Source organism: Salvelinus alpinus, chromosome 1 (genome assembly GCF_045679555.1).
Source record: "Salvelinus alpinus chromosome 1, SLU_Salpinus.1, whole genome shotgun sequence".
NCBI lineage: Eukaryota > Metazoa > Chordata > Actinopteri > Salmoniformes > Salmonidae > Salvelinus > Salvelinus alpinus.
Genome location: NC_092086.1, coordinates 35,757,642 through 35,781,360, shown reverse-complemented (window position 1 = coordinate 35,781,360; position 23,719 = coordinate 35,757,642). Strand labels below are relative to the sequence as shown.

Genomic DNA, 23,719 nt, shown 5'->3' with positions numbered 1-23,719 from the left:
AAATACCTTATTTACATAGGTATTCAGACCCTTTGCTATGACACTCGAAATTGAGCTCAGGTGCATCCCGTTTCCATTGATCATCCTTGAGATGTTTCAATAACTTGATTGGACACGACTTGGAAAGACACACACCTATCTATATAAGGTCCCACATTTGACAGTGCATGTTAGGACAAAAACCAAACCATGAGGTCGAAGGAATTGTCTGTAGAGTGTCGAGATAGGATTGTGTCGAGGCACAGATCTGGGGAAGGGTACCAATAAAATTCTGCAGCATTGAAGATCCGCAAGAACACAGTGGCCTCCATCTTTCTTAAATAGAAGAAGTTTAGAACCACCAAGACTCTTCCTAGAACTGCCCCCCGGCCAAGCTGAGCAATCGGGGGAGAAGGGCCTTGGTCAAGGAGGTAACCAAGAACCTAATGGTTACCCTGACAGAGCTCCAAAATGTTCTCTGTGGAGATGGGAGAACCTTCCAGAAGGACAACCATCTCTGCAGCACTCCACCAATAAAGGCCTTTATGGTAGAGTGGCCAGACGGAAGCCACTCCTCAGTAAAAGGCACATGACAGCCCGCTTGGAGTTTGCCAAAAGCCACCTAAGGACTCTCAGACCATGATAAACAAGATTCTCTGGTCTGATGAAACCAATATTGAACTCTTTGGCCTGAATGCCAAGTGTCACATTTGGAGGAAACCTGGCACCATCCATACGGTTAAGCATGGTGGTGGCAGCATCATGCTGTGGGTATGTTTTTCAGCGGCAGGGACTGGGGTACTAGTCAGGATCGAGGCAAAAATGAATGGAGCAAAGTACAGAGAAATCCTTGATGAAAACCTGCTCCAGAGTGCTCAGGACCTCAGACTGGGGCGAAGGTTCACCTTCCAACAGGACAATGTCCCTAAGCACACAGCCAAGACAATGCAGGAGTGGCTTCGGGACAAATCTCTGAATGTCTTTGAGCGGCCCAGCCAGAGCCCGGACTTGAACATCTCTGGAGAGACCTGAAAATAGCTGTGCAACGATGCTCCCCATCCAACCTGTGTTCTTAATGGTTTGGATAATAAGAAACACTGTGTCCATGTTTATTGACCTGTCTAATGATGGCTTCAACACTGTGTCCATGTTTATTGACCTGTCTAATGATGGCTTCAACACTGTGTCCATGTTTATTGACCTGTCTAATGATGGCTTCAACACTGTGGATCACTCATTACTTATTCAGAGGCTTTCATCAATTGGACTTGACCAGTAGCTGGTTTGAAAATAATTTAAAAGGACAGAATACAGTGTATATTTACTGATGGAGTTAAATCAGGTTGTTTAGACATAACAAAGGGTGTCCACAGTATCCTTGGTACAAATATTTTCATTATTTGTTAAAAAAAAAAAAAAAAAAAATACTTTCACCTGTATGCATATTGACACTGTGGTATATAATATTGTCACCACAGCTGACAAGGCTCTGTCAGAGCTTCAATCTGCCTTTATCGCCTGTAGAAAGCCTTGGTTGAACTGAAATTAATTCTTAATGCTGGTTAAACCATGTATATGTTATTTTCCAAATCACGTAAAAATGTATCTGATGATTTATGTATATGTTTTTGGATGGAGCCCTCATTGTGTCCCCGCTTATAAATGTCTGCCACTGGATTGAAGCCATTGGATGCAGTTTATCAAAGTGCATTGCGTTTTATTAAGGGCGATAGGTTCAGTACACATCATTGCATTTTGTATCAGAAAGTAGGCTGACCCTCCTTGAAGTCTCAGAGCGAAGCATTGCGCTCTTTTTGTCTATAAAGCCCTCTTGCATATGCTTCCGCCATACCTTACGTCATTGCTAACCTTCAGACTTATAAGTTACCAAACCCGGACTCAGGAATGGCTAAACCTTGAGATTCCTTCAATAACCTTCACTCTCCTTCCAGACTGTACGTTTGTTTATCCCATGTGTAACTCTGTGTTGTTGTTTGTGTCGCACTGCTTTGCTTTATCCTGGCCAGGTCGCAGTTGTAAATGAGAACTTGTTCTCAACTGGCCTACCTGGTTAAATAAAGGTGATATAATAATTCATTTTAAAAATCCACAAATGTAGGTTAATCTGCTTTTAGTTTTCTTGCGCCTCATGTGGAATGATCTCCAAACATCCTTAAAGTTGGTCCTTCTAGGGCAATTCAGGCGGATGTTACAGGGCGTTTTTACTGAAGAATGTGTTTGTTTCATTATTGTATTTAGGTTTTCGTGTTTTGAGTTTGCTTTTCCATGTGTATATACTGTAGATATGCACAGTATAGTGTAATCGTTTGATGTTTTCATGCTGGGCTCATCTGAGAAAGAGAGCGCAGTTTCAGCATGACTCCCTGCTTAAATAAAGGTCAAATAAAATGAACACACACACCCTCTCTCTATACAAATATTGACTGTCCACTCAAGCACCACTATTCAACAGAGTACATAAGAGAGAGGAAAATGAGTGGACAAGATTAAAGGTATCACTAGACAAGAGAAATACCTTCCTCTCTCAATAGGCAGGTTTCCAATGACCCAGGTTTATTCAACAAAAGCAATGTCGCAAAAATAACTTGTGACACGTGTAATTGAAAGGGAAACGTGTAATGGAAAGGGAAACTAAATAGGAGAAAGGTCCACAAAATGTTTATTTGTTTGACAGGAACTTTCTTTGTAGCGACAAATGATGGAAAAGTGTTTCTCTAATAAATAACGAATTATATAACACACTTATGTTTAAAATGCTCATAAAAGTGCAGTAAATGTGTGTACACAAAACAAGCTGCTCAGTTACTACTCTAACCAGCAGGAGCTCCGGGTGTCCAGGCTGTGCACCCAGTGCTTGGATTGTTTTGTCACCTATTTGCTATGAGGGGGGACTGCAAAGTAAATGGACATCCTGGGGTGCTGAAATGTGCGCTCAGTTCTTCTGGATCTGCCCTATCAGGTAGTCAACTAATAGCGCTAGAGAAAATTGTACTTGAATTTTTATTTTAAAAATCATAAAAAGTAATTGGGAGCCTGCTGGATGGGATCTGGGACTTGATAAACTGGACAGCCACATCCAACAACAGTCGAATAACAGTCAGAGGGATACACTAGCTAGAATCTTCTCACGGACCAGGTAAGACAAAAATGCATGGCTCTGTGAATTCCCAATTCGCAACACCGTATTTTGTTTCAGATGCTAGGTAGTGGACAGGGTGTGTTCACTAAATCATTGTAATTGACATAGGCTACATTTCCATTTTTCATATTTTAGGTGTTTTGTTAGTTCTCCTCGAAATGGTCAAATAATTTAAGCATAGATTCTTAACTTTTTTCTAATTTGGCAAACAGAAACTAGGGGACATAGTAACTTGGCCAAAAATAATGGCACCGATTGGCCTACAGGGGTCGCTGTTATAAGCAGTCTCACAAACCCTCATATCTGTTGCCCCGTTTGACCTAGAGACTTTAAACTTTGTATGTAGGCTGTTTCCGCATGCTGAATACATTTGTCACAAGGACCCATAAGGTCCGTCAGGATAGATTTTCCTCCATCTTGGACATTTTGGAAAACGTATTCTGAACCAAATAATATCAAATTTGACAGTTTGATAAAAGCTAAAGGGATTGGTAAAATCTATCAGTCCCAAGACCCAAGCAAAGAAAATATTATAATTCTGACCTTCATTTACCTGCATATCCAGACCTTATATTTTGCCTCAAAATGAACTGGACTGTTTTACATTTTCTTTTCAGGACAACCAGGGCTACACATAGAACACAAAACAATTTGACAAACAGTTGCAATCATGAGTTTTATTGACAAATGTAAAAAATATTTTAAAAATTTTAAAAAGGTCCACCAAAGCAAAAACCTGATAAAAATGAATTTATTTGAATGCTGTAGTACAAAAATGGTTTCTTCAGTGAGAAATGAATATCCAACTAGTCAGTGACAACTGTGTGGAGGTTGTGACAGCAACTACGTGAGCTTAATGTATTATAGACACTATGTCCTGGGATTTCCTATGATAGTCTATGTCGAAGAACCCCTTACCTTCTAACAACTATTGTGTAGCTTGTGAGCGTCATAGAAAAAAACATGTTACACGTGTTCATGAGAGCCTCAGAGCAAAACATGTTACACGTGTTCATGAGAGCCTCAGAGCAAAACATGTTACACGTGTTCATGAGAGCCTCAGAGCAAAACATGTTACACGTGTTCATGAGAGCCTCAGAGCAAAACATGTTACACGTGTTCATGAGAGCCTCAGCTTTTTCATAGATAGCTACAAACTATTAAAAGGGCAAACCATTCTTACTCTACAGACGTTTTTGTAAAAAAAGACCCGGCTCAGGGCCCCTTCTGGGTCCGCCCTTGTCTCACAACAACTGCTCTAGCTCAGCCCCTTTCAATAACACATAATGGTTGTTACCAACTGATGTAGAATAAATAGACAAATCCAAATGGTACAACCCAGAAGTATGTAGCTTAAACACACAATGTTTAAAAGGGGTTAGAAGCCCAAAATCACGCCGGCCTTAAGAGATGGCTGAGTTATCGATAAATCAGGAAGTCCAATTTTACAATTTTACAATTTTATATGCTTGGCATTGATATCATAAAAAAGGAGTAAGCTTAAGAATTCACTTTTTTGACTACGAAACACTAATGTTTAAAATAATCATAAAAAATCTTATTCTCTTGGACTAAGAGTCAGATTCACTCCAAATGTGTTAGACTCATCACAATAGTTCCTTAAGAGTTTGAAAAAATAACATTGATGCATTCAAAGATGACCACACTATACCAGTAGATGCTTATTAGCACATATGCTAATATGCAAAAAATACTTCTCATGAACTATAGGACTAAATGGCACCAAATTTGGAATGTAGTCCCTTGGTACGTCTTAACTTAGTTTGAGAAAAGCTAAGGGATTGTCCATTTTAAACCACTGTAAATCCACTCCACAGTGGCCTATCAACTTGTGTTATCACTATTATGGCCAGTACCTAAGATGAGCCACACTGAATTAGCTATTGACATAAAAAGAAACTAGTAACTACTAAATCATTATATATGTAACGCTAATACTCAAAATCATCTGCAATCATCATCTTCTCATGAACCATATGTCAGATTCACTCCAGATTTTGTATTTAGACTATTACATCAGTCTAATGGTTTTGAGAAGAAAAAAGGTGTTGCTGCATTCAAATATGGCCACATTGTACCTATCTGCATGTTAGCACATATGCTAATGCAAAAAAAACATACATTTTCTTCTCATGAATGATAAATCATATTAACTCCCGATTTGGTATACGTATAGACTCAATGAATTTGAGAATGATTAGTTGCTGGATTTAAAGTGGGCCACGCTACACCACTAGATGACACCATATGACACCAGGGATATAAGAACTGAACCGAACGACATGGGGCCATATGGTGTCATCTAGTGGTGTAGCGTGGCCCACTTTAAATGCAAACTGTGGATGGAAACGTGGTCTTTGTCTCTATTTGCTCGCTCTTGAACAGAGTTTTGTCCAGTCTTATTTCTCCCTTGTTTCTATTTCTCGGGAACAATGAATGGAATGCATAGTACTACCATACCAGCTATCATGCCTCATCTTTTGTGACTGACACAAATTGTGTAATTTAAATTCTCAAGTTTAGTTTATGAGAGGCTGCATACATATACAGAACTTATGGGCCAATTGTCACACAGAGTTTTGCTTTTTCACTCCTTTCAAATAGGGTTAGAAAAACCGTTCAGCTTTTGTATGTCAAGAGACCAGAGGGCACTAAAAGTCTTTTTTTTTTTATAAACTACTTTGTTTGTGGGACAGTTGGCAGCAGCTGTACAACTTAAATTAGTCGTATGTCCAACCTCTCGTCCTATCAGTTCATGCATGAAAAAGATGGACTAGCCTGCCCTGGTGATTCGAGACGCGCGTGTCACAACCACGCAGACATTATCCCGTCATTGTCACTCAAAAAACGGTTAAACGGCGACAAAAAAATGCAATAAAGTCATACAGAACCTTGTTAGAAGGTATGAACAAAACAGCAAGCCTACAGTAGTATGCCTTGCCTACATTGATGAGTAAGTAACTGTCACAAGGATTGAGAATTCAGCTATTCTTGTCTCCCTGTCACCACATAAGAATAATGTGCCATTTACGATCAATTTGCGGTTGTGCAGATTTATTTAAAAAATATTTGCCAATAGCTTTATACTATAGAGCCTTGAGGTGGTAGATTTTTGCCAATGAATGTAAAGCTACTGACATTGATGAATGTAGCGCTACTGGCATTGATGAATGTAGAGCTACTGGCATTGATGAATGTAGGCTATATCAAGATTAGGGTACAACAGGTTAGGTGGAACTGTAAGATTAAGTTACAAGTTTCCTGGTTCTGTAAGCACTTTAGCCCACTGAATTTCAGCAACAGAAAAGAGAGCAATTAGTTAAATAAAGAAAAACCACGAAACGGAGAGGAATGACATAGGCTACCTCAATTTTACATCTAAATTCCATCTAAATTGATTTTTCTTTTGCGATAAACATTATTTATTCTATAATAAAAGTCAGTTAATAGTATACTTTCTGCATTCAGTGAAATATTTAACACAGAAACAGAAAACCCTTTCTGCATATGCTGTAGTCGGCTACCATTCACACACGATTTTGGCTTGCCAATACCCAAAGAAGAAGAAAAATAACACCTTATGGCACAACGGGGACTGAAGACAGACATTTTTATGCATTTTGTATTATATTTCGCATTTGTATTACATAGCCTATGTGATATGTGGTTGGGATACAACTGTGATATGTGGTTGTCTCACCTAGCTATCTTAAGAAGAATGCACTAGCTGTTGGTCGCTCTGGATGGGAGCGTCTGCTGAATGACTAAATTATAAATGTACACCACATGATCAAAAGTATGTGGACACCTGCTCGTCAAACGTCTCATTCCAAAGTCATGTACTTTCATTTAACTAGGCAAGTCAGTTAAGTACAAATTCTAATTTACAATGATGGCCTACCAAAAGGTCTCCTGTGGGACAGTTGGCAGCAGCTGTACAACTTAAATTAGTCATATGTCCAACGAAAAAGATGGACTAGCCTGCCCTGGTGATTCGAGACGCGCGTGTCACAACAACGCAGACATTATCCCGTCATTGCCACTCAAAAAACGGTTAAACGGCGACAAAAAAATGCAATAAAGTCATACAGAACCTTGTTAGAAGGTATGAACAAAACAGCAAGCCTACAGTAGTATGCCTTGCCTACATTGATGAGTAAGTAACTGTCACAAGGATTGAGAATTCAGCTATTCTTGTCTCCCTGTCACCACATAAGAATAATGTGCCATTTACGATCAATTTGCGGTTGTGCAGATTTATTTAAAAGATAACAAAAAATAATAATAATAAAAAATGAATACAATATACTGTAAATATAGGACAAAACACACATCACAACAAGAGAGACAACACAACATTACGTAAAGAGAAACCTAAGACAACAACATAGCAAGGCAGCAACACATGACAACACAACATGGTACAAACATTATTGGGCTTGTGTGGCCTACAACTTCGTAGCTGAGCAGTTGTTACCCCTAGACATTTCCACTTCACAATAACAGCAATTACAGTTAAACTGGGCAGCTCTGGCAGGGCAGACATTTTACGAACTGACTTGTTGGAAAGGTGCAGCATTGACAGTCACCAAGCTCTTCTGTAAAGCCATTCTACTGCCAATGTGTCTAGGGAGATTTTATACACCTGGCTGAAATAGCCGAATCCACTCATTTGAAGAGGTGTCCACATACTGTTGTATATATACAGTGTATATTTATGTATACTTTGTATTTGATATGTTGTTTTGTTCACTTTTTGGACCCCATGAAGAGTACCGCTGCCTCAAACGCAGCTAATTGGGGATAAAATAATCCTAAAAAGACACGGGCTATTTAATGTACGAAATTGCGTGACACGTGTTAGAATAGTAAACCAAACCTGATCTTTGTCGGATCTTCTTCTTCCCGTTCTCCCTTCGCCTCCTTCGTGCTCTTTATCCGTCATTGCGCACTCTTGCCCCCTCCCTCTCGCCTCTTCTCCGGTCATGTCTAGATGGATTACAGTTTTTGTCAAATTGACGTCAAAAGTAGTTTTTTATGCATTTTAGCTAAACCTAACCCTTCTCCTAAATGCTATGAAAAGTCAATTTTTACAAAAGCTGTATCCCTCCTAGACAAAAACCCTCTTCTCCGGCAAGGGGCTAAAACAAATCTCGAATAGGTTCGACGCCAGGACAGTAACAGTTAAAACCTAATTTTTAAATTTGAAGTTGACTGCTGGAATTGCACGGCATATAGAGCTAGAGCTGCGCTCCCCCACAACCACGGAGCTTCCTAAATAAATTTACAGAGCTCGATGTAGCTGTGTGCATGTAGGCCTATATAGCCAAGCCCACGACAGGTATGTTACAGACACGGTGTAGAGATGGGATGATATAGAGCAGGGGAGTGGGAGGAGACCAAATGGTAAATTAATATTTAGGAAGGCCACCATTCTAAAACCAACTGAATCACTCTACAAACAAACCACAGGAGGCTGCAGAGGAGAACGGCTCATAATAATGACCAGAATGGAGCAAATGGAATGGCATCATACACCTGGAAATCATGTGTTTGACGTATTTGATAGCATGCCACTATCACCGCTCCAGTCATTAACAAGAGCCAGTGGCACCAACCTGTGGCAAAATATGTTGATAATGAAGTTTCACATGACCCTCCCCTTGTACCCCCCATATAATATGTTTACGATCACAAATAACAATAACTAGCGACCCTGCTTATAAACGTGCATTTCGACTTTGCCACTTCAGCATGCTTTTGTGGCACAGTCGATTACACGCAGGGCTACCGGCCAGAAGGTGGAGGTTTCGCCGACCTCCATGGGCGAGCTCACTGTCGCTGCCTGTTTCATTACACTACGCTGTATTACACAACGACACTACGGCTGCAGACCATGATAAGCTAGGGGGAAATCAGATTTTCAACATTTTGATGCCATATTATTATAACTTTTTTATTTAACCTTTTTTTTTAACTAGGCAAGTCAGTTAAGAACACATTCTTATTTACAATGACGGCTATTTTTTTATTATATAAAATATATGCAACACATTTTCCCCCAACAACTTTCTGTGACAATGCACCACACAACCAATAAACAAAGCATACAGACTTCGGCCACTTCAGTATCGTGGTTTGCTTTTTCAACACCACAATAAATAGACTATGTCAATTTCGACAAACAGAAAGTACTTCCTCCCCTACCTTGTAGGCCTACGCAGTATCGAGTCCTTGCCTTGGCAATCTTTGAATGTTATTAAACTTTTTGTTTTGTTTGTCTCTTTCCATTGGATTGATTGATAATTGTGTCAGGTAAAAAAAAATACGTATACAGTATACACAAAGTACAAAGATTGTTGTGACGGGGATTGCACAATAAAGTCGGGAACGTATTTCCATTGTGGTCCCGGCTTTTTTTGTACATAAATACATATATATTTACATAGATACAGACAAATTACATCGGTACAGACAAAATTGTCTGGCCTGTAGTTTATTCTTGACATATTTGGGGCTGCTGGTGAACCATGATCTTCAGGCATAATCAGTGACACTGGACCAACACATTAGCCAGTCTTTACCTACCAGGAAGAATGATGATCTGCAACAGACAGCGCGTCTCAGTATCAAAAGTAAAAAAAATACATCCAGACTGGCCTGCTACGGTGCCTTTCGAGACATTATAAACGGTCTAGAGTAGACTCACAACTGATCCAAATGGAATGAAACATTCAAATCACAGGCCTTGCAGCCTAGACTAGAATCTTGTACTCGCTTGAAAACAATAATGCAATTACAGGTAACCTGAAACTGGGCGAAACAGGTAACCCTAATCGAGTCTTGTATTATTCCACGTCCTTGTTCAAGGCATAGACCAAATTGCACAGTTCTAATCAATCTTGTATCTATACAATTTCAAGCCAACCCCATGGCCATTTCATATAGAGGGTTACCTACTGATCATAGCATGTTTGTGTTAGACTATCTGAATTCCCACAGCTGTGGTCTTGGACTGATTCATGTAAATGTCAGAAGTTTGATTTCGAAAATGGATCTTATTGAAATTCTGGCTTCTCAAACTAACTCTGACATTTTGTTAATTACTGAAACTTGGTTAAAAAAGTATGTGCCAGGCTCTGATATGTCTCTAAATTGATATAATGTTTAAAGATCTGACAGTGCTGGCAGAAGTGGAGGTGTCTCAAAATTCATGAAGAACAACTTGAATGTTGCTATGTGTATTACCACCTCTGTCCCCAAGCAATTTGAATGGATTGTCCTAAATGTGAGCCTTTGTAATAATGCCCAACTAATGTTAGTGGGAGTTTATTGCCCTCCCTTGGCCCTCCCAATTGCTCTTAGCAAATTATCTGACTTGCTAACTATTCTCATTCTGAATTCTGAATTTTGGGTGATCTTAACCTGGATTGCTTGATGCCAGTATCAGATTGACTGACATATATTTGTACTGACCTAAATTTAACTCAACTGGTAACTAAATCAGCTTGCCCCAACTTAAAACACCCTGAGAAATCTACTATTTTGGATATCATTCTGAAAGTATAGAGCTAATGGAATCTTTGCTAACAAGCTCAGTGACCATTGTCCCATTGCCTGCATTAGCGATACTAAGCTACCTAAATCATGTAGACGCATTATTACAAAGAGACATTTTCGAACTTTCAATGAACAACATTTCCTGTATGACTTGGGGTTGCATGATTGGGAGAGTGTGTCCTCTATCTCTGACTCGGATCAGGCCCTTAAACGTTTTACCTCTCTGTTTAACTCTGTTGTAGATAAGAATCCCCCACATAACAGATGAAGGGTAAAGGACATATGTAACCCATAGTTCACGCATGAATTGTCAGAAATATTTAATGAAAGTCAATCTAAGGCTAGATTGACTGATTCTTCCTGTGACTGGCAGTCCTTCAGACATTTGAGAAATAGATGTCTTACTCTGGTTAGATAAGCAAAGTCAATATACTTTTTGAATTGTGTATCTGAGTGTGGTGGAAATCCAGGTAAATTCTGGAAAGTGGTCAAATCTTTGAGAAAAAAATCCACCCCCTCATTACCCCAGCAGGTTATGACAGCCTCTGGAGCCATTTGGAAAGAAGTAGAGGGTTTCTCAACCAATGTGAGTTGAGGTGCAACCTAAAAATGTGTAATTGGAAAGGAAAAGGCGCAAGGCTCACACCATTAAAAATTCCTACTTTTATTAAGCAAGTTTAAAAGATTTACGTTTTCGGCCTTCAATGGCATTTTTCAGAATAATCACAAAGGGAATGGACAAGTTATATGGGGCAGACAATTAGGGAGAAAACTTTTAAACTGGTGGCGTTAATGAGAGATGGTGTGGTAGACGTACAGGTTGATACTCAGCGTGTGGGGTACTGTGGTCAATGTCTCCACCTAGTGATGGACTACAGAAGTGGAACCAGTAAAAAAACTATTGGAAAACTGGGCAAGCTTTTTTTCAACTGCAGTAGGTGTAATTGATATACAACCTTTACTATATAATACATGTTCAATATGTTGGGTATTGGAATATAAACAGGGCTAAGCAAAACTAGGGATAACAACAAAAAACATCAAAAGCTTAGGAAAAGAGGTCTAAAACTGGTTTGGACAACAGTTAGAGAGCTGGTAGGCTCCCTGCATGCGTAATCAACAAGTACAAATGGGGGGGGGGGGGTTGTCACTTGACAAACAAAAACGAATACTATGGTCCTTCTCCAGGTTAAGACCTCTGGGGACTAAAGTATCCAAGGAATGGATCCAGAACATCTCTCTGGAACTTTGGTGTTTGTCAACATCGCACTGCGTTTGTTTTTGCTGACTTGTTCAATTCCAAAGTAAAAGAACTCACTAAGTGTCCTCACTCTTTGAAATGGAGGGCCACTGGGCTGTTGGGGTCAGCACGTCAAAAGGCACTTCAGTGCTCATACATTCTAGTGCAGGGATCATCAACTAGATTCAGCCGCTTGCTGTTTTTTCTTGAGGGGAAGGTCGGTGGGCCGGAACAAAATTACAAATAATTTGTGGATTGCAAATTGCCTGCAAGAAGCCCAAACAGATATAATGTTTGACTAGAACATAATAATTTTAAACCTTGTTTACATTTGAGAATACTTGGGAACAGATTTCTTAAATTAAAATCACCTGGAGCTGATTTCCTGGTGTTTTTACAGTCTTTCATGCCCCCCAAAATAATACTAAATAAATAAATAAAAATGTCTCTCAGAAAGATTGGGGGGCCAAATAAAACCACCTGTGGGCCAAAATCAGTTGGGGAACCCTGTTCTAGTGCGGAACTCCCTTGAGGTTCTCCTACGAAAAATAAGCCGCACAGGCAGCGAATCACGTAGATCACGTTGCTAGAATTGCAATTGATGGTACTTTAGATTTTTATGTCTCAACCCGATCTGGGGTGGGGGAAACTTTTCATATGTTTAGTGTACTGGCATTGAGTGTACAATGCGTAATAATTTATTAAAACCTATTTTCACTTTGTCATTATGGGGTGTGCAGATTGCTGAGTGGATTTTTTTATTTAATCCATTTTAGAATAAGGCTGTAACGTAAAAAAAAAAATGGGAAAATTCAAGGGGTCTGAATACTCTCCAAAGGTACTGTATATACATATACATCTTTCTTTTTTTGTTGCCTGTTTTGAATGTTATTTTGCATTAATACGTGTCACATATCAGTTTGCAAACAATGTAAAAAATTAAATATCATTGAGTTAATAAAGCCGCATACAAACTTGGTGTCACGCCCTGACCTTAGAGATCCTTTTTATGTCTCTATTTTTGGTTTGGTCAGGGTGTGAGTTGGGGTGGGCATTCTATGTTGTGTGTTCTATGTTTTCTTTTTCTGTGTGTTTGGCCGGGTGTGGTTCTCAATCAGAGGCAGCTGTCTATCGTTGTCTCTGATTGAGAACCATACTTAGGTAGCTTGTTTCCACCTGTGTTTTGTGGGTAGTTGTTTTCTGTTTTGTGTCTACACCAGACAGGACTGTTTTGCTTTCGTTCACTCTCTTTGTTGTTTTTTGTTGTTTCAGTGTTCAGTTTATTTATTATATTAAAATGAACACTTACCACGCTGCGTTTTGGTCTCCTCTTGGTTACACTTGGTCTCTTTTTTGCTTTCTTGAATAAAGCAGCTCCAAAATGCAGGTGTTTCATCCTAGCTCAGTGCTTTCTGTGGTGGTGGGGCAGCCAGCAAAAAATACTGAGCGTAGGGGTTGGTAGTGTTCTCTAGTTGCTCTGTGATTGGCTCAGTGTTTTGTCACTCATGGGGACACTACGTCACCGCCAAATCTACGGGTAAAGATAGAAAATTCAAGCCCCTTGGGTCCTGCCATAAAGTTATATTCGAAGTGCCCATCCAAGAAGGCTCAAGGTCATTGGCCACAGAAAAAATTATATCAAATCACATATCTACCGTATCTTTTATTGGACTGTGTAACGCTCGTCTGATGGAGTGGACCATAGCGCAGTGTGGTACGTGTTCATGATATTTATTTAAATCTGAACACTAGAACAAAAATAACAAAGCGAGAAATGAACAGTTCTGTAAGGTAACTAAAACTATACAGAAAACAACTGCCCACAAACACAGGTGGGAAAAAGGCTACCTAAGTATGATTCTCAATCAGAGACAACGATAGACAGCTGCCTCTGATTGAGAACCACACCCGGCCAAACACAAAGAAATAGAAAACATAGAAATAAAGAAACTAGAATGCCCACCCTAGTCACACCCTGGCCAAAACAAAATAGAGAATAAAAGCCTCTCTATGGCCAGGGCGTGACAGTACCCCCCTCCCCCAAAGGTGCGGACTCCGGCCGCAAAACCTGACTCTAAAGGGGAGGGTCCGGGTGGGCCTCCTTTATGGCGGCGGCTCTGGTGCGGGACGTAGACCCCCCTCCGCCTCTGTCTCCCCCCACTTTGGTGGCGCCTCTGGTGCGGGGACCCTCGCCGCCGACCCCGGACTGGAGAACCTCGTAGCGGGCCCCGGACTGGGGACCCTCGTTGCGGGCCCCGGACTGAGCACCCTCGTTGCGGGCCCCGGACTGGGCACCCTCGTTGCGGGCCCCGGACTGGGCACCCTCGTTGCGGGCCCCGGACTGGGCACCCTCGTTGCGGGCCCCGGACTAGGCACCTCGTTGCGGGCCCCGAACTGGAAACCGTCGCTGGAGGCTCCGGACTGGAGAACGTCGCTGGAGGCTCCGGACTGGAGACCATCGCTGGAGGCTCCGGACTGGAGAACGTCGCTGGAGGCTCCGGACTGGAGAACGTCACTGGAGGCTCCGGACTGGAGAACGTCGCTGGAGGCTCCGGACTGGAGAACGTCGCTGGAGGCCTGGTCCTTGGAGGAGGCACTGGATGGACCAGGCTGGGGAGACCTACTGGAGGCCTGGTCCTTGGAGGAGGCACTGGATGGACCGGGCTGTGGGGGAGCACTGGAGATCTGGTGCGTATCCCGGGCACCACTTTTACCGGCTGAATACCCACTTTAGCCCGTCAACTCCAGAGCGCAGGCACAGGTCGAACCGGGCTGTGGGGGAGCACTGGAGCTATGGTGCTTAGCACTTGCACCGCTGCTCTTGGCTGCATGCCCACTTTAGCCCGGCACGTGCGGGGAGCTGGAACCAGCCGCACTGGGTTCTCCTGGCGAACTGGGGAAACCGTGCGTAGAGCCGGCGCAGGACTCACCGGGCTGTGGAGGCGCACTGGAGGTCTGGAGCGCCAAGCTGGCACAAGACATGCAGGGCTGGGGAGGTGCACAGGAGGCCTGGTGCGTGGGGCTGGCACAGTCTTCACCAGACGGCTAGCACGCACCTCAGGACGAGTATGGAGAGCTGACTCAGGTGACATCAACCCGAGGACACGCTCCGTAGGGCGAATGTCGTGCCTCATGCACCAACACAGCAGCTCTTTCATAGCGCTCTCCTCCAATCTCCCCATCAACTCCTTCACTGTCTCTGCTTCACTACCTTCGCTCCCCTCCAAGTTCACCCCGACTGGCTCTGGTTCCATCCTCAGCACCGCCGACCGTCCCGTGTGCACCCCCCCTTAAAACATTTTTGGGGGCTGCCTCTCCTGGTCACGCTGCTTGGTCCTTTGGTGGTGGGTAGTTCTGTAACGCTCGTCTGATGAAGAAGGAGTGGACCAAAGCGCAGCGTTGTACGTGTTCATGATATTTATTTAAATCTGAACACTAGAACAAAAATAACAAAGCGAGAAACGAACAGTTCTGTAAGGTAACTAAAACTATACAGAAAACAACTACCCACAAACACAGGTGGGAAAAAGGCTACCTAAGTATGATTCTCAATCAGAGACAACGATAGACAACTGCCTCTGACTGAGAACCACACCCGGCCAAACACAAAGAAATAGAAATAAAGAAACTAGAATGCCCACCCTAGTCACACCCTGGCCAAACCAAAATAGAGAATAAAAGCCTCTCTATGGCCAGGGCGTGACAGACTGATCATGTCAACATCAGACTTTTAAAATCTTAGCTAGCAAGCTAGGAGTCATCATCATGAATCAAGTCGACAATCTACTGGCAAATCCTTTTCAATCCTTATCATATGAAATTGTAGATAAACCGTATCTGTGCTCATCGGCCATTGGACATGTACATTACACAAAAAATTGGAAATCACAAATTCAACAATGAGTGGTTTGGAAGGAATCAGTGGCGAACTGCAAGCATTGCAAATAAATCACTAGCCTGCTATTCAGTGGAGTGGGTGTGTGGTCCAAGTTTTCCCAGTTTAAAAGGATAAACACTCAACATTGGCCATGCTGTCAATCCAGCATGACTTCTGCTACGCTCAAAACAACTGGAAACTTGGAACTGGAAAATCTCAAATTTCAGTGAGTTCAAGACAACTGTGAACTCGGAAAAAAGGAGCTCCGACTGGGAAAATAAGTTTTGAACGATCATCCAACTCGGAATTGCAAGTCGGGAACTGGGGCCTCTTTCTAGAGCGCTGACCTGAAGATCACTGATGTCAACGTGATTCAACCTTGTTTTTTCAGAGTTCCCAGTTGTCTTGAAAGAACCATAAATCCAAAGAATGCCGGACATTGATGACAAAGTTTGCCCAAGAAGGATCGCCGTGAGCACAGCACAACAAGGTGAGTCCAAAAACGTCTTGTATGCTGCTGCATAAATTATGTAATATGCTAGGGAGATATGTATACTGTAGCTAAGAAAGTAATACTAAGTGTAAGCTGTTAATAGCCCATGTGCCTCACCCTAATAATTTGGTCCCTTTTCCCCTCATAATTTAGCCTACTGTTCTGACTTGGTGTACATGTAGCCTATAGCCTGTTTTAGTAAAATGTCGTAATTGAATATTGTAAGAGTTTTCGTTGTCTGCTTATATGCCCCCTTTATTTATCCTACAGTTCTGACTTGGTGTACAGGGAGAATACTGTAAGAAAGGTCCATGTTCTGAATTCTGTTGCTGTACATTTCAAAAGTGCTGAGCAAATAGTTATATTGTCTACGTCCATCCTACCTCGTTCATTAATGTCTTAATCAAATTACGGATTGCCTCTTATTCGCTCGTCATCCACTTATGCCATATTTTGTACATCTAAATTGTCAGTAGAAACCACATTTGTTTAAGCAAGTCAGCCATATCAGCTATGTTGTTTTTAAAAGGCAGTAAATTAGGCTGAATTAACTGTTTTGCTGCCAGACAAGGCTCCGCTGATAGCCAGGTGTAGCAGTGGTAAGGTGTTGGGACTGCTTTTGGGACAGCTTTATGTAGGCCCTAACAGTTTGTGGGCACCATTTGTAACCGTTATAGTGCAATTCATGTATTGTTTATTGTTGTGTTGTGTAGTGGCTTTGCTGGGATGGATCTAAAAAAATATATGTTTAGTTTGCCCCACCAACATTTACATGCTAAAATCGCCAAGGCACTGGACACAAACTGATTGAATCACTGTTGATTCAAAGTCATCACATTGCATTTTTTGTTGTTAAAATTATTCAACCAGTTTGTGCCTAATGGGCACAACATTTTCAATGACCGAAATGCAATACTGCGTGTACAGGTATGTCTGAGTGGATGTGGAGAGCTTTGAGTGGATGAGTGGTGTTGAGATATAGCGACTGAGAGTATTGAGTAGATATCTAGTAAATCAGTGGGAATAAATGTGCCTAAAGCCAATGCGTTGCATTGTAGATCTATTTTTTTTATTTAACTAGGCAAGTCAGTTAAGAACAAATTCTTATTTACAATGACGGCCTACACCGTCCAAACCTGGACGAAGCTGGGCCAATTGTGCACCAATCACTGTTACTGCTGCATCAGCTCAGCCAGCATCTGGTTTGGTCTCATGGTTAGGGAAGGGTTCGCTAAAAGAGTTAAGGTTAGGGTTAGGGGAAGGATTAGTTAACATGCTAAGCAGTTGCATAGCTAGAAAGTAGTTGAAAATTTGCTCATTAGCTAAAATGCTCAAGTTATCCCTAATGAGATTTGAACTCACAACCTTTGGGTTGGTAGACTTTCATGTTATATGCCTACCCATCCACCCCGACCAACACCCTAATTTTATAACCATAATAATAACCATCTGTTTTATGTAACCATACCAAATAAAACACATAATTATACTTTGATAGTTCCCGAATTTACGTTTACTATGTTATGTCTGGTCTATGAGACCAGGCTACATGCCCGGGTTGAACCCATGCGCCATGTGGGGAGCCTGCTGGATGAACTGTTGGAAGAGACACACACTCAGAGCAGGACAAGTACATCATGAATGTTCATGATTTCACCAAGTCTTGAATTGAGGTAAGCGCTGTCAATTATTGCATTACTGCTTGAAAAAACATTCCCTGCAATTTTATGTAACATTTATTTAACTAGGCAAGTCAGTTAAGAACAAATTCTTATTTACAATGACGGCCTACCCCAGGCCAATTGGGCGCCGCCCTATGGGACTCCCAATCACGGCCGGATGTGATTCAGCCTGGATTCGAACCAGGGACTGTAGTGACGCCTTAGACAGCTGCGCCACTCGGGAGCCCAAATGCAGTGCCCAATGTTATAATCCCTCCCCATAAATTTGGAGTGCAGTATTAGAGTCGGATTGATAACGCTCAATCCAGATAGGCAGCGATGGCAAAGGTGACATGTTCTGATGGAACTGTTCTATCAAATATGCCTATGCTCCGCCACGGTAGGTAGCAGTAATGCACCATAGAAGACCATGGCGCCAGTACAGGAAGAAGAATCTACCGTTCATTTCCGTAAATAAAATCGGTCACCATTTTCTCTTCCTGTTGTGAAGTTAGCGGCATGGAGAAGGCACGTTTCATTGTATCACGATCGAAACAGCATTTTGCGTTACAAATAGAATTGTAGCTATCTGAACACTATTTAATTTGATTGGTAAGACTGAAGCCGTTCAAATACGTTTCTGTAAACGCATTACCATCAAACGAATGGTAGCTAGCACATTTATAGCAAGCTGTTCTAACGGTATTGTGTTGTCGTGCTTTATGGTTCACAATACTTGCTTACCACTCTATCTCAATCAATTGACTCTCGCGCTATTGTTGCCATCATTCCCTCCCCCGCGCTTGTGTGTAAAGCATGGAGATTGAGGGGAGAGATTTCATGAACACTCCCCCCTTGAAGACGGTGCGGTTTGGAGGCAATGTTGTTGCCACGTTAGCGAAATTCAAACAGGTGAGATTTCCAATCCAGTGAAGCCAAACATGGATGCCTTAGACACTTATGTGATTCATGTGGAATGCAGTTATAACCTGGTATACATATGACAGTATTTGCTGCTGGTTGGTTGTTTTTCAAGGGAGACACCAGTGACTATGAGTTGTTGAAACATCAGCTGGCAGATCCAGATATCAAGGTAAATGAGCACGACTAGCAGTTATGCTACATGTACAGTGTAACAAGGACGTTTCCAGAGGTCTTAATGATAATAGAATGTCTTCCTTTTTTTGACAGGATGCCCAAATCATCAACTGGCTGCAGGAGTTCCGGAATTGTGTGACACAACTCAGCAAAGACCATGAGCAGCTGATCTATGTGGCTCTGGTGAGGATGGAACACTTGAATCAAGAGATGGACAGTACTGCCCAGGCCAGGATCAGTTTTCTAATGCTGTATCTACCCCTTGTGTCTCTGTGTACCAGAGGCTGCCGTGGCTGGGTCGAAGCCCTGCCGTAGTGGAGGAGTATCTGGCCTTCCTCAGTAACCTGGTATCTGCTCAGACGGTCTACCTCCGGGCCTGCCTCAAGATGGTGGTCTCCAACTTCATACCCAGTGAGTTCCTGTCTGTTTGCGTGGACATTCTGATAACTCAATATGGCTACTTTGAAGACGTATTGTTTTTCCTTCCTTTCCAGAGAGAGTGAAGATCTGTGAGGGAGGAGTGGACATCTCTGACTCGGATGATGACGATGAAAGTAGGTGTTACTGTTTCATTATGGTTTGCAATGGAAAACAAAGATTGTTCAACGGACGGTCCCTGAAATGTTTCATTGAAATACACACTGCAGTAAATTCATAGTGACCTGAGAATGCGGTTGGTAAAAGGCTGCTCCACTCGTCCTTTTAGGGAAACTAGGCACACTTCTAAAGTCCTTGAAGAGTGAGGATGATAAGGGAGGTGAGGTGTAGATAAGATAATGCGTGGAGACTCTAGCACTGGTGACCTTCACTGCAGGAGTCCCACCCCTTATGGTTCCTGATTTGTCAGGCTGACAGACCTCTTCATAAATCTGTTTTACTTCAATGTTACAATTTGTTTTTACTTCAAACGTTACAGAATCAACGTTCCATTACAATATAAAGGTTCCATTCCAATATAAAGGGTATAATGACACCCAGTTCACAAATCCAACTTGTTCAACGTTGATGTTAGTTCAAAACGGCAAGTCGTTTTTTCATTTATGCACAGTTTTAACCCTTTCTCTTCTTTCTTGATTTGAAGACCTTCCAAGAAGTTTTGATCAGTGTCATCAGGCCCTGCAGCTGATTGGCAGATATGTCCCATCGTAAGTAGCCATAAGACAATCCTACAACATGTTGCTGGGTCATTTTCAGACCCAGGTCTGACCTTGGGAATTGTTGACCCCCAATGCAAACTGGTAACAAAATGTTTTTTTCGTCCTTCTCATTTCAGCACCAGCCGTTTCCTGGTGCCCATTCTGATTGAAAACTTTCCCTTTGTGCAGAAATCTTCCAGAACTCTGGTAAGCAGTGGCTACGGTGGATAGCCTCATGTTTGTTTTTTTAATTGTCAGATTGTTGTACAGTATGGTTGTCTTTCTCTCTGCCCAGGAGTGTTATGTCCATAACCTTCTGCGGGTGGCGGTGTACATCCCCTCTCTACGACGAGACGTCCTGGAACTCATCATCAGTAGGATGCTCAAACTGGACGTAAGTGTGTTTGTTAAGCCACAGTTGCTCCTGTGTGTGTGTGTTTTGGCTTTCCAGTTCTTCACTGAGAAATAGGTGTTTTTTGTGTGCTAACTGTGTTGTGTTCCAGGTGAGTGCTCCTCGGGGAGAGATAGAGGAGGTGGAGGAGAACGCTGTGCAGCAGGAGATGAAAGGAGAGCAGGAAGAGGAGGGCCTCTTTGACATGGTGACTGACTAGATCTGCTATGTTTTACATACAACAGTCACTGGTGTGATAGTTCTCCATTTTGCGACTAATGTGGTGTGACGTTTCCCTCATCTCTCTCTATCACACAGGATGAGGATGAGTGTTCAGTGAAGTCCAGTCCAGCAGGGACCAATGTGATGGTCCACCCTGTCGCTGAGAGACTGGACACTCTCATGGTTGTGCTGCTGGCCTTCATCAAGGACATGTGCCACGTCAACGGTGAGCACAGGGTCTTCACACACACTCACTAGACATATGACAAGAAAGTGCTTACTCTGCTCCCTTTCTCTCTCATCTTCCACCCCTTCATCTCTCTCCCCCTCTACTCTCTCTCTGGCAGGTTGTCTGGATGTGGAGCGGACTAAGGATCTATACAAGGACCTGGTGTGTGTGTTTGATAAACTTATCCTACCTACACACGCCTCCTGTCACGTCCAATACGCCCTCTTCTACCTCTGCAGCTTCAGACTGGTCAGTACTCGCAACAGTGTGCATCCGTGCGGCTTTATAGTAGTGGCATTTTATAGAACGGTTGCGTGGGTAACTCGATTGATTGGCTGTGTGTTTGACCACTCAGGCTCTGGCAGAGGCGTTTCTGGAACACCTGTGGAGGTTACTGCAGAGCCTGTCTCACCCGGCAGTACTGCGCCAATCTGCCGCTGGCTACATGGGTAGCTTCCTGGCCCGTGCCAACTTCCTGCCCGTCGCGTGAGTCACACCCTCTGTCCTCTTTAAATATTCAAAAGTGTACTTTTGCTCTTCAGAAAGGGCTCCTTAGAGCATGTTGGGGTGTGGTTGGTTCTACGCAGCATACTCTCTAGTCCCTCCTAACTCCCTTACTAAGATTCTCTGACTGTTCTCCGTCCTGCAGTACGGTGCGTGCGTGTCTGGACCTGCTGGTCCCCTGGCTCCACCTATATATAGACAGCCAGGACTCCGGCTCCCGGGCCTACTGTGACATCACGCTACACGGGCCCTTCTACAACGCCTGCCAGGCTGTCTTCTACACACTCATCTTCAGACACAGGAGCATCCTGGAGGGCGACATGAAGAAAGGTAGGGGATTACACATGCGTGTAAAACACATACTTACACAGATACAATAAAATAAAATCAGTTGGTTTGTGTGTATATATATCTCTATCTCACTGGGCTGGCAATCTGTGTGTCTGTGTGGGGGGGGGGGGCTCTCTACCAGTTTCCAGTATTATATAACTGTATGTCTGTTTTCCTCCCAGGGCTGGCGTACCTGCAGGGTCTGAACCTAGAGAGGATAGTGATGTGTCAGCTCAACCCTCTGAAGGTCTGCCTGCCTGCCGTCACCAACATGTTTGCTGCCATCACCAGGTACAGTGGTACACCAACCAACCACCCTTTTAGCCAGTCACACATCAATTACACTCTGCTACAGCACTGTGTTAGTTTCTGTCTGCTTCTAAAAATGTGAAGTGGTTGTTTGACCCAGACGTGTATCCATCCATCCACAGAAAGTACCAGTTGGTGTTCTGCTACACCATCATCGAGAGGAACAACCGCCATGTTCTCCCCGTGGTCCGCAGCTCCGTGGGGGGCGACTGTGTGTCCACCAACACCAACCCCCTGGACAGTTTCTTCCCCTTCGACCCCTACGTGCTCAAGAGGTAACCCATGAACCCTTCTCAGGGACCACTTATCAGTAGGCACAAAACAGGAGTTGGTTGGAACCAAATTGGTTGGAAATGGCAATAGTACAACCTGAACTCTAAGAAGAGAGTTAATTTTCCATTTCTGATCATGTTTTTCTTCTCTCCAGGTCAAGTAAACTCATCGAGCCCCTCTACCAGGTGTGGGAGGAGCCAGTAGACACCATCACCACCAAGAGAGTCAGACAGGTAAAACACAGACAGTCTTGTATTTTCTCAGGCACACACATGATTGGATGCTGTGTGTCTCCCTATTGGTTGTTTTTGTGGTTTGATTGGCTGTTTTCTCTCTGTCTCAGTGCTCGGATGCAGATGAGGATGACTTCCTGCGAGGGGAGTCGCCGGAGACAAAGGGGGTGATGGGTATGACCCCTGGCTCGTATGAGTCACACCTCCACAGCCCCAGCAGTGTGGGCTCACCGCCCATCACCTTCCTACAGAGACCCTTCTGACACCCCTGTATTTAACATGGACTCATACACAACCCCCTGAAAAATTTACTATTCCACAGCCCTGAGCGCCTTCATACAGAGACACCCAGCTTTAACATTTTCAAATGGAATATTAAATGATCTTACCATAGACCGTTCTGATTTTGACCCCCTGCTGTTTAAAATGGACGGGTCCATCCTTCCCTATCATCACTGAAGAGAAGTATCAGTCGGAACCATCTACAATCACCACCCCATCAAGAACCTACTCCAGGATGCAAAAGATTATGAACACGTAGTGTACAATGCGTGGCTAGAGCTAATCATTTTATAATGTTATAGCAGTTAACATGTTATAACTGGTTAATAGTGAATAAGTTCATTTAACTCGACTATGGAAAGAAAATGTATTTGTTTTATCTAGGATGGGAAAAAATCATAAGATTGTGTTCTCTGCGAAGGTAACTGTATTTACAAAAGAATTCTGGCACTTTCAATAGTGCATTGATTTTGGTTGGCTCTGATCTACAATTTGTGTCAAGGTCTGAACACATTTTTATGATTTATGTAATTTTACAGATTGTAAACATGTTCCCTTATTGAAATTCTTCTTAACCAGAACAGATACTATTAAGGAAGGTCACCTGCAGTAGATGAAAAAGGAAACATTTCTGTAAACTTGTATGTATGGAGTATCAATTACATAGTTGACATACACTACCCTGTAAATAAAAGTGAAACTATTTGTGAGTTGACAGAAA

At 42.6% G+C, this 23,719-nt stretch overlaps 2 protein-coding genes across 2 annotated transcripts in view; one reads left to right on the top strand and one right to left on the bottom strand.

Moving 5' to 3' along the window:
* The window catches only part of LOC139574378 (transient receptor potential cation channel subfamily M member 4-like), a 75,659-nt gene extending 67,158 nt beyond the window's left edge, over positions 1–8,501 (bottom strand). The window contains exon 1 of the mRNA XM_071398900.1: positions 8,040–8,501. Coding sequence (XP_071255001.1) covers positions 8,040–8,147 — 108 coding nt within the window. The 5' untranslated portion in view covers positions 8,148–8,501. The remainder of the gene's footprint in view (positions 1–8,039) is intronic.
* A 9,960-nt stretch (positions 8,502–18,461) lies between these two features.
* On the top strand, positions 18,462–23,708 carry LOC139574324 (RNA polymerase I-specific transcription initiation factor RRN3-like). The gene is made up of 17 exons (XM_071398799.1): positions 18,462–18,903; positions 19,028–19,084; positions 19,183–19,272; positions 19,371–19,500; positions 19,584–19,643; positions 20,171–20,234; positions 20,363–20,432; positions 20,521–20,619; positions 20,729–20,824; positions 20,935–21,064; positions 21,186–21,316; positions 21,423–21,553; positions 21,717–21,901; positions 22,084–22,192; positions 22,333–22,485; positions 22,638–22,716; positions 22,827–23,708. The coding sequence occupies exons 1-17, from the start codon at positions 18,808–18,810 to the stop codon at positions 22,977–22,979; spliced, it is 1,833 nt and encodes a 610-aa protein (XP_071254900.1). The 5' UTR covers positions 18,462–18,807; the 3' UTR covers positions 22,980–23,708.
* Positions 23,709–23,719: the final 11 nt, after the last annotated feature.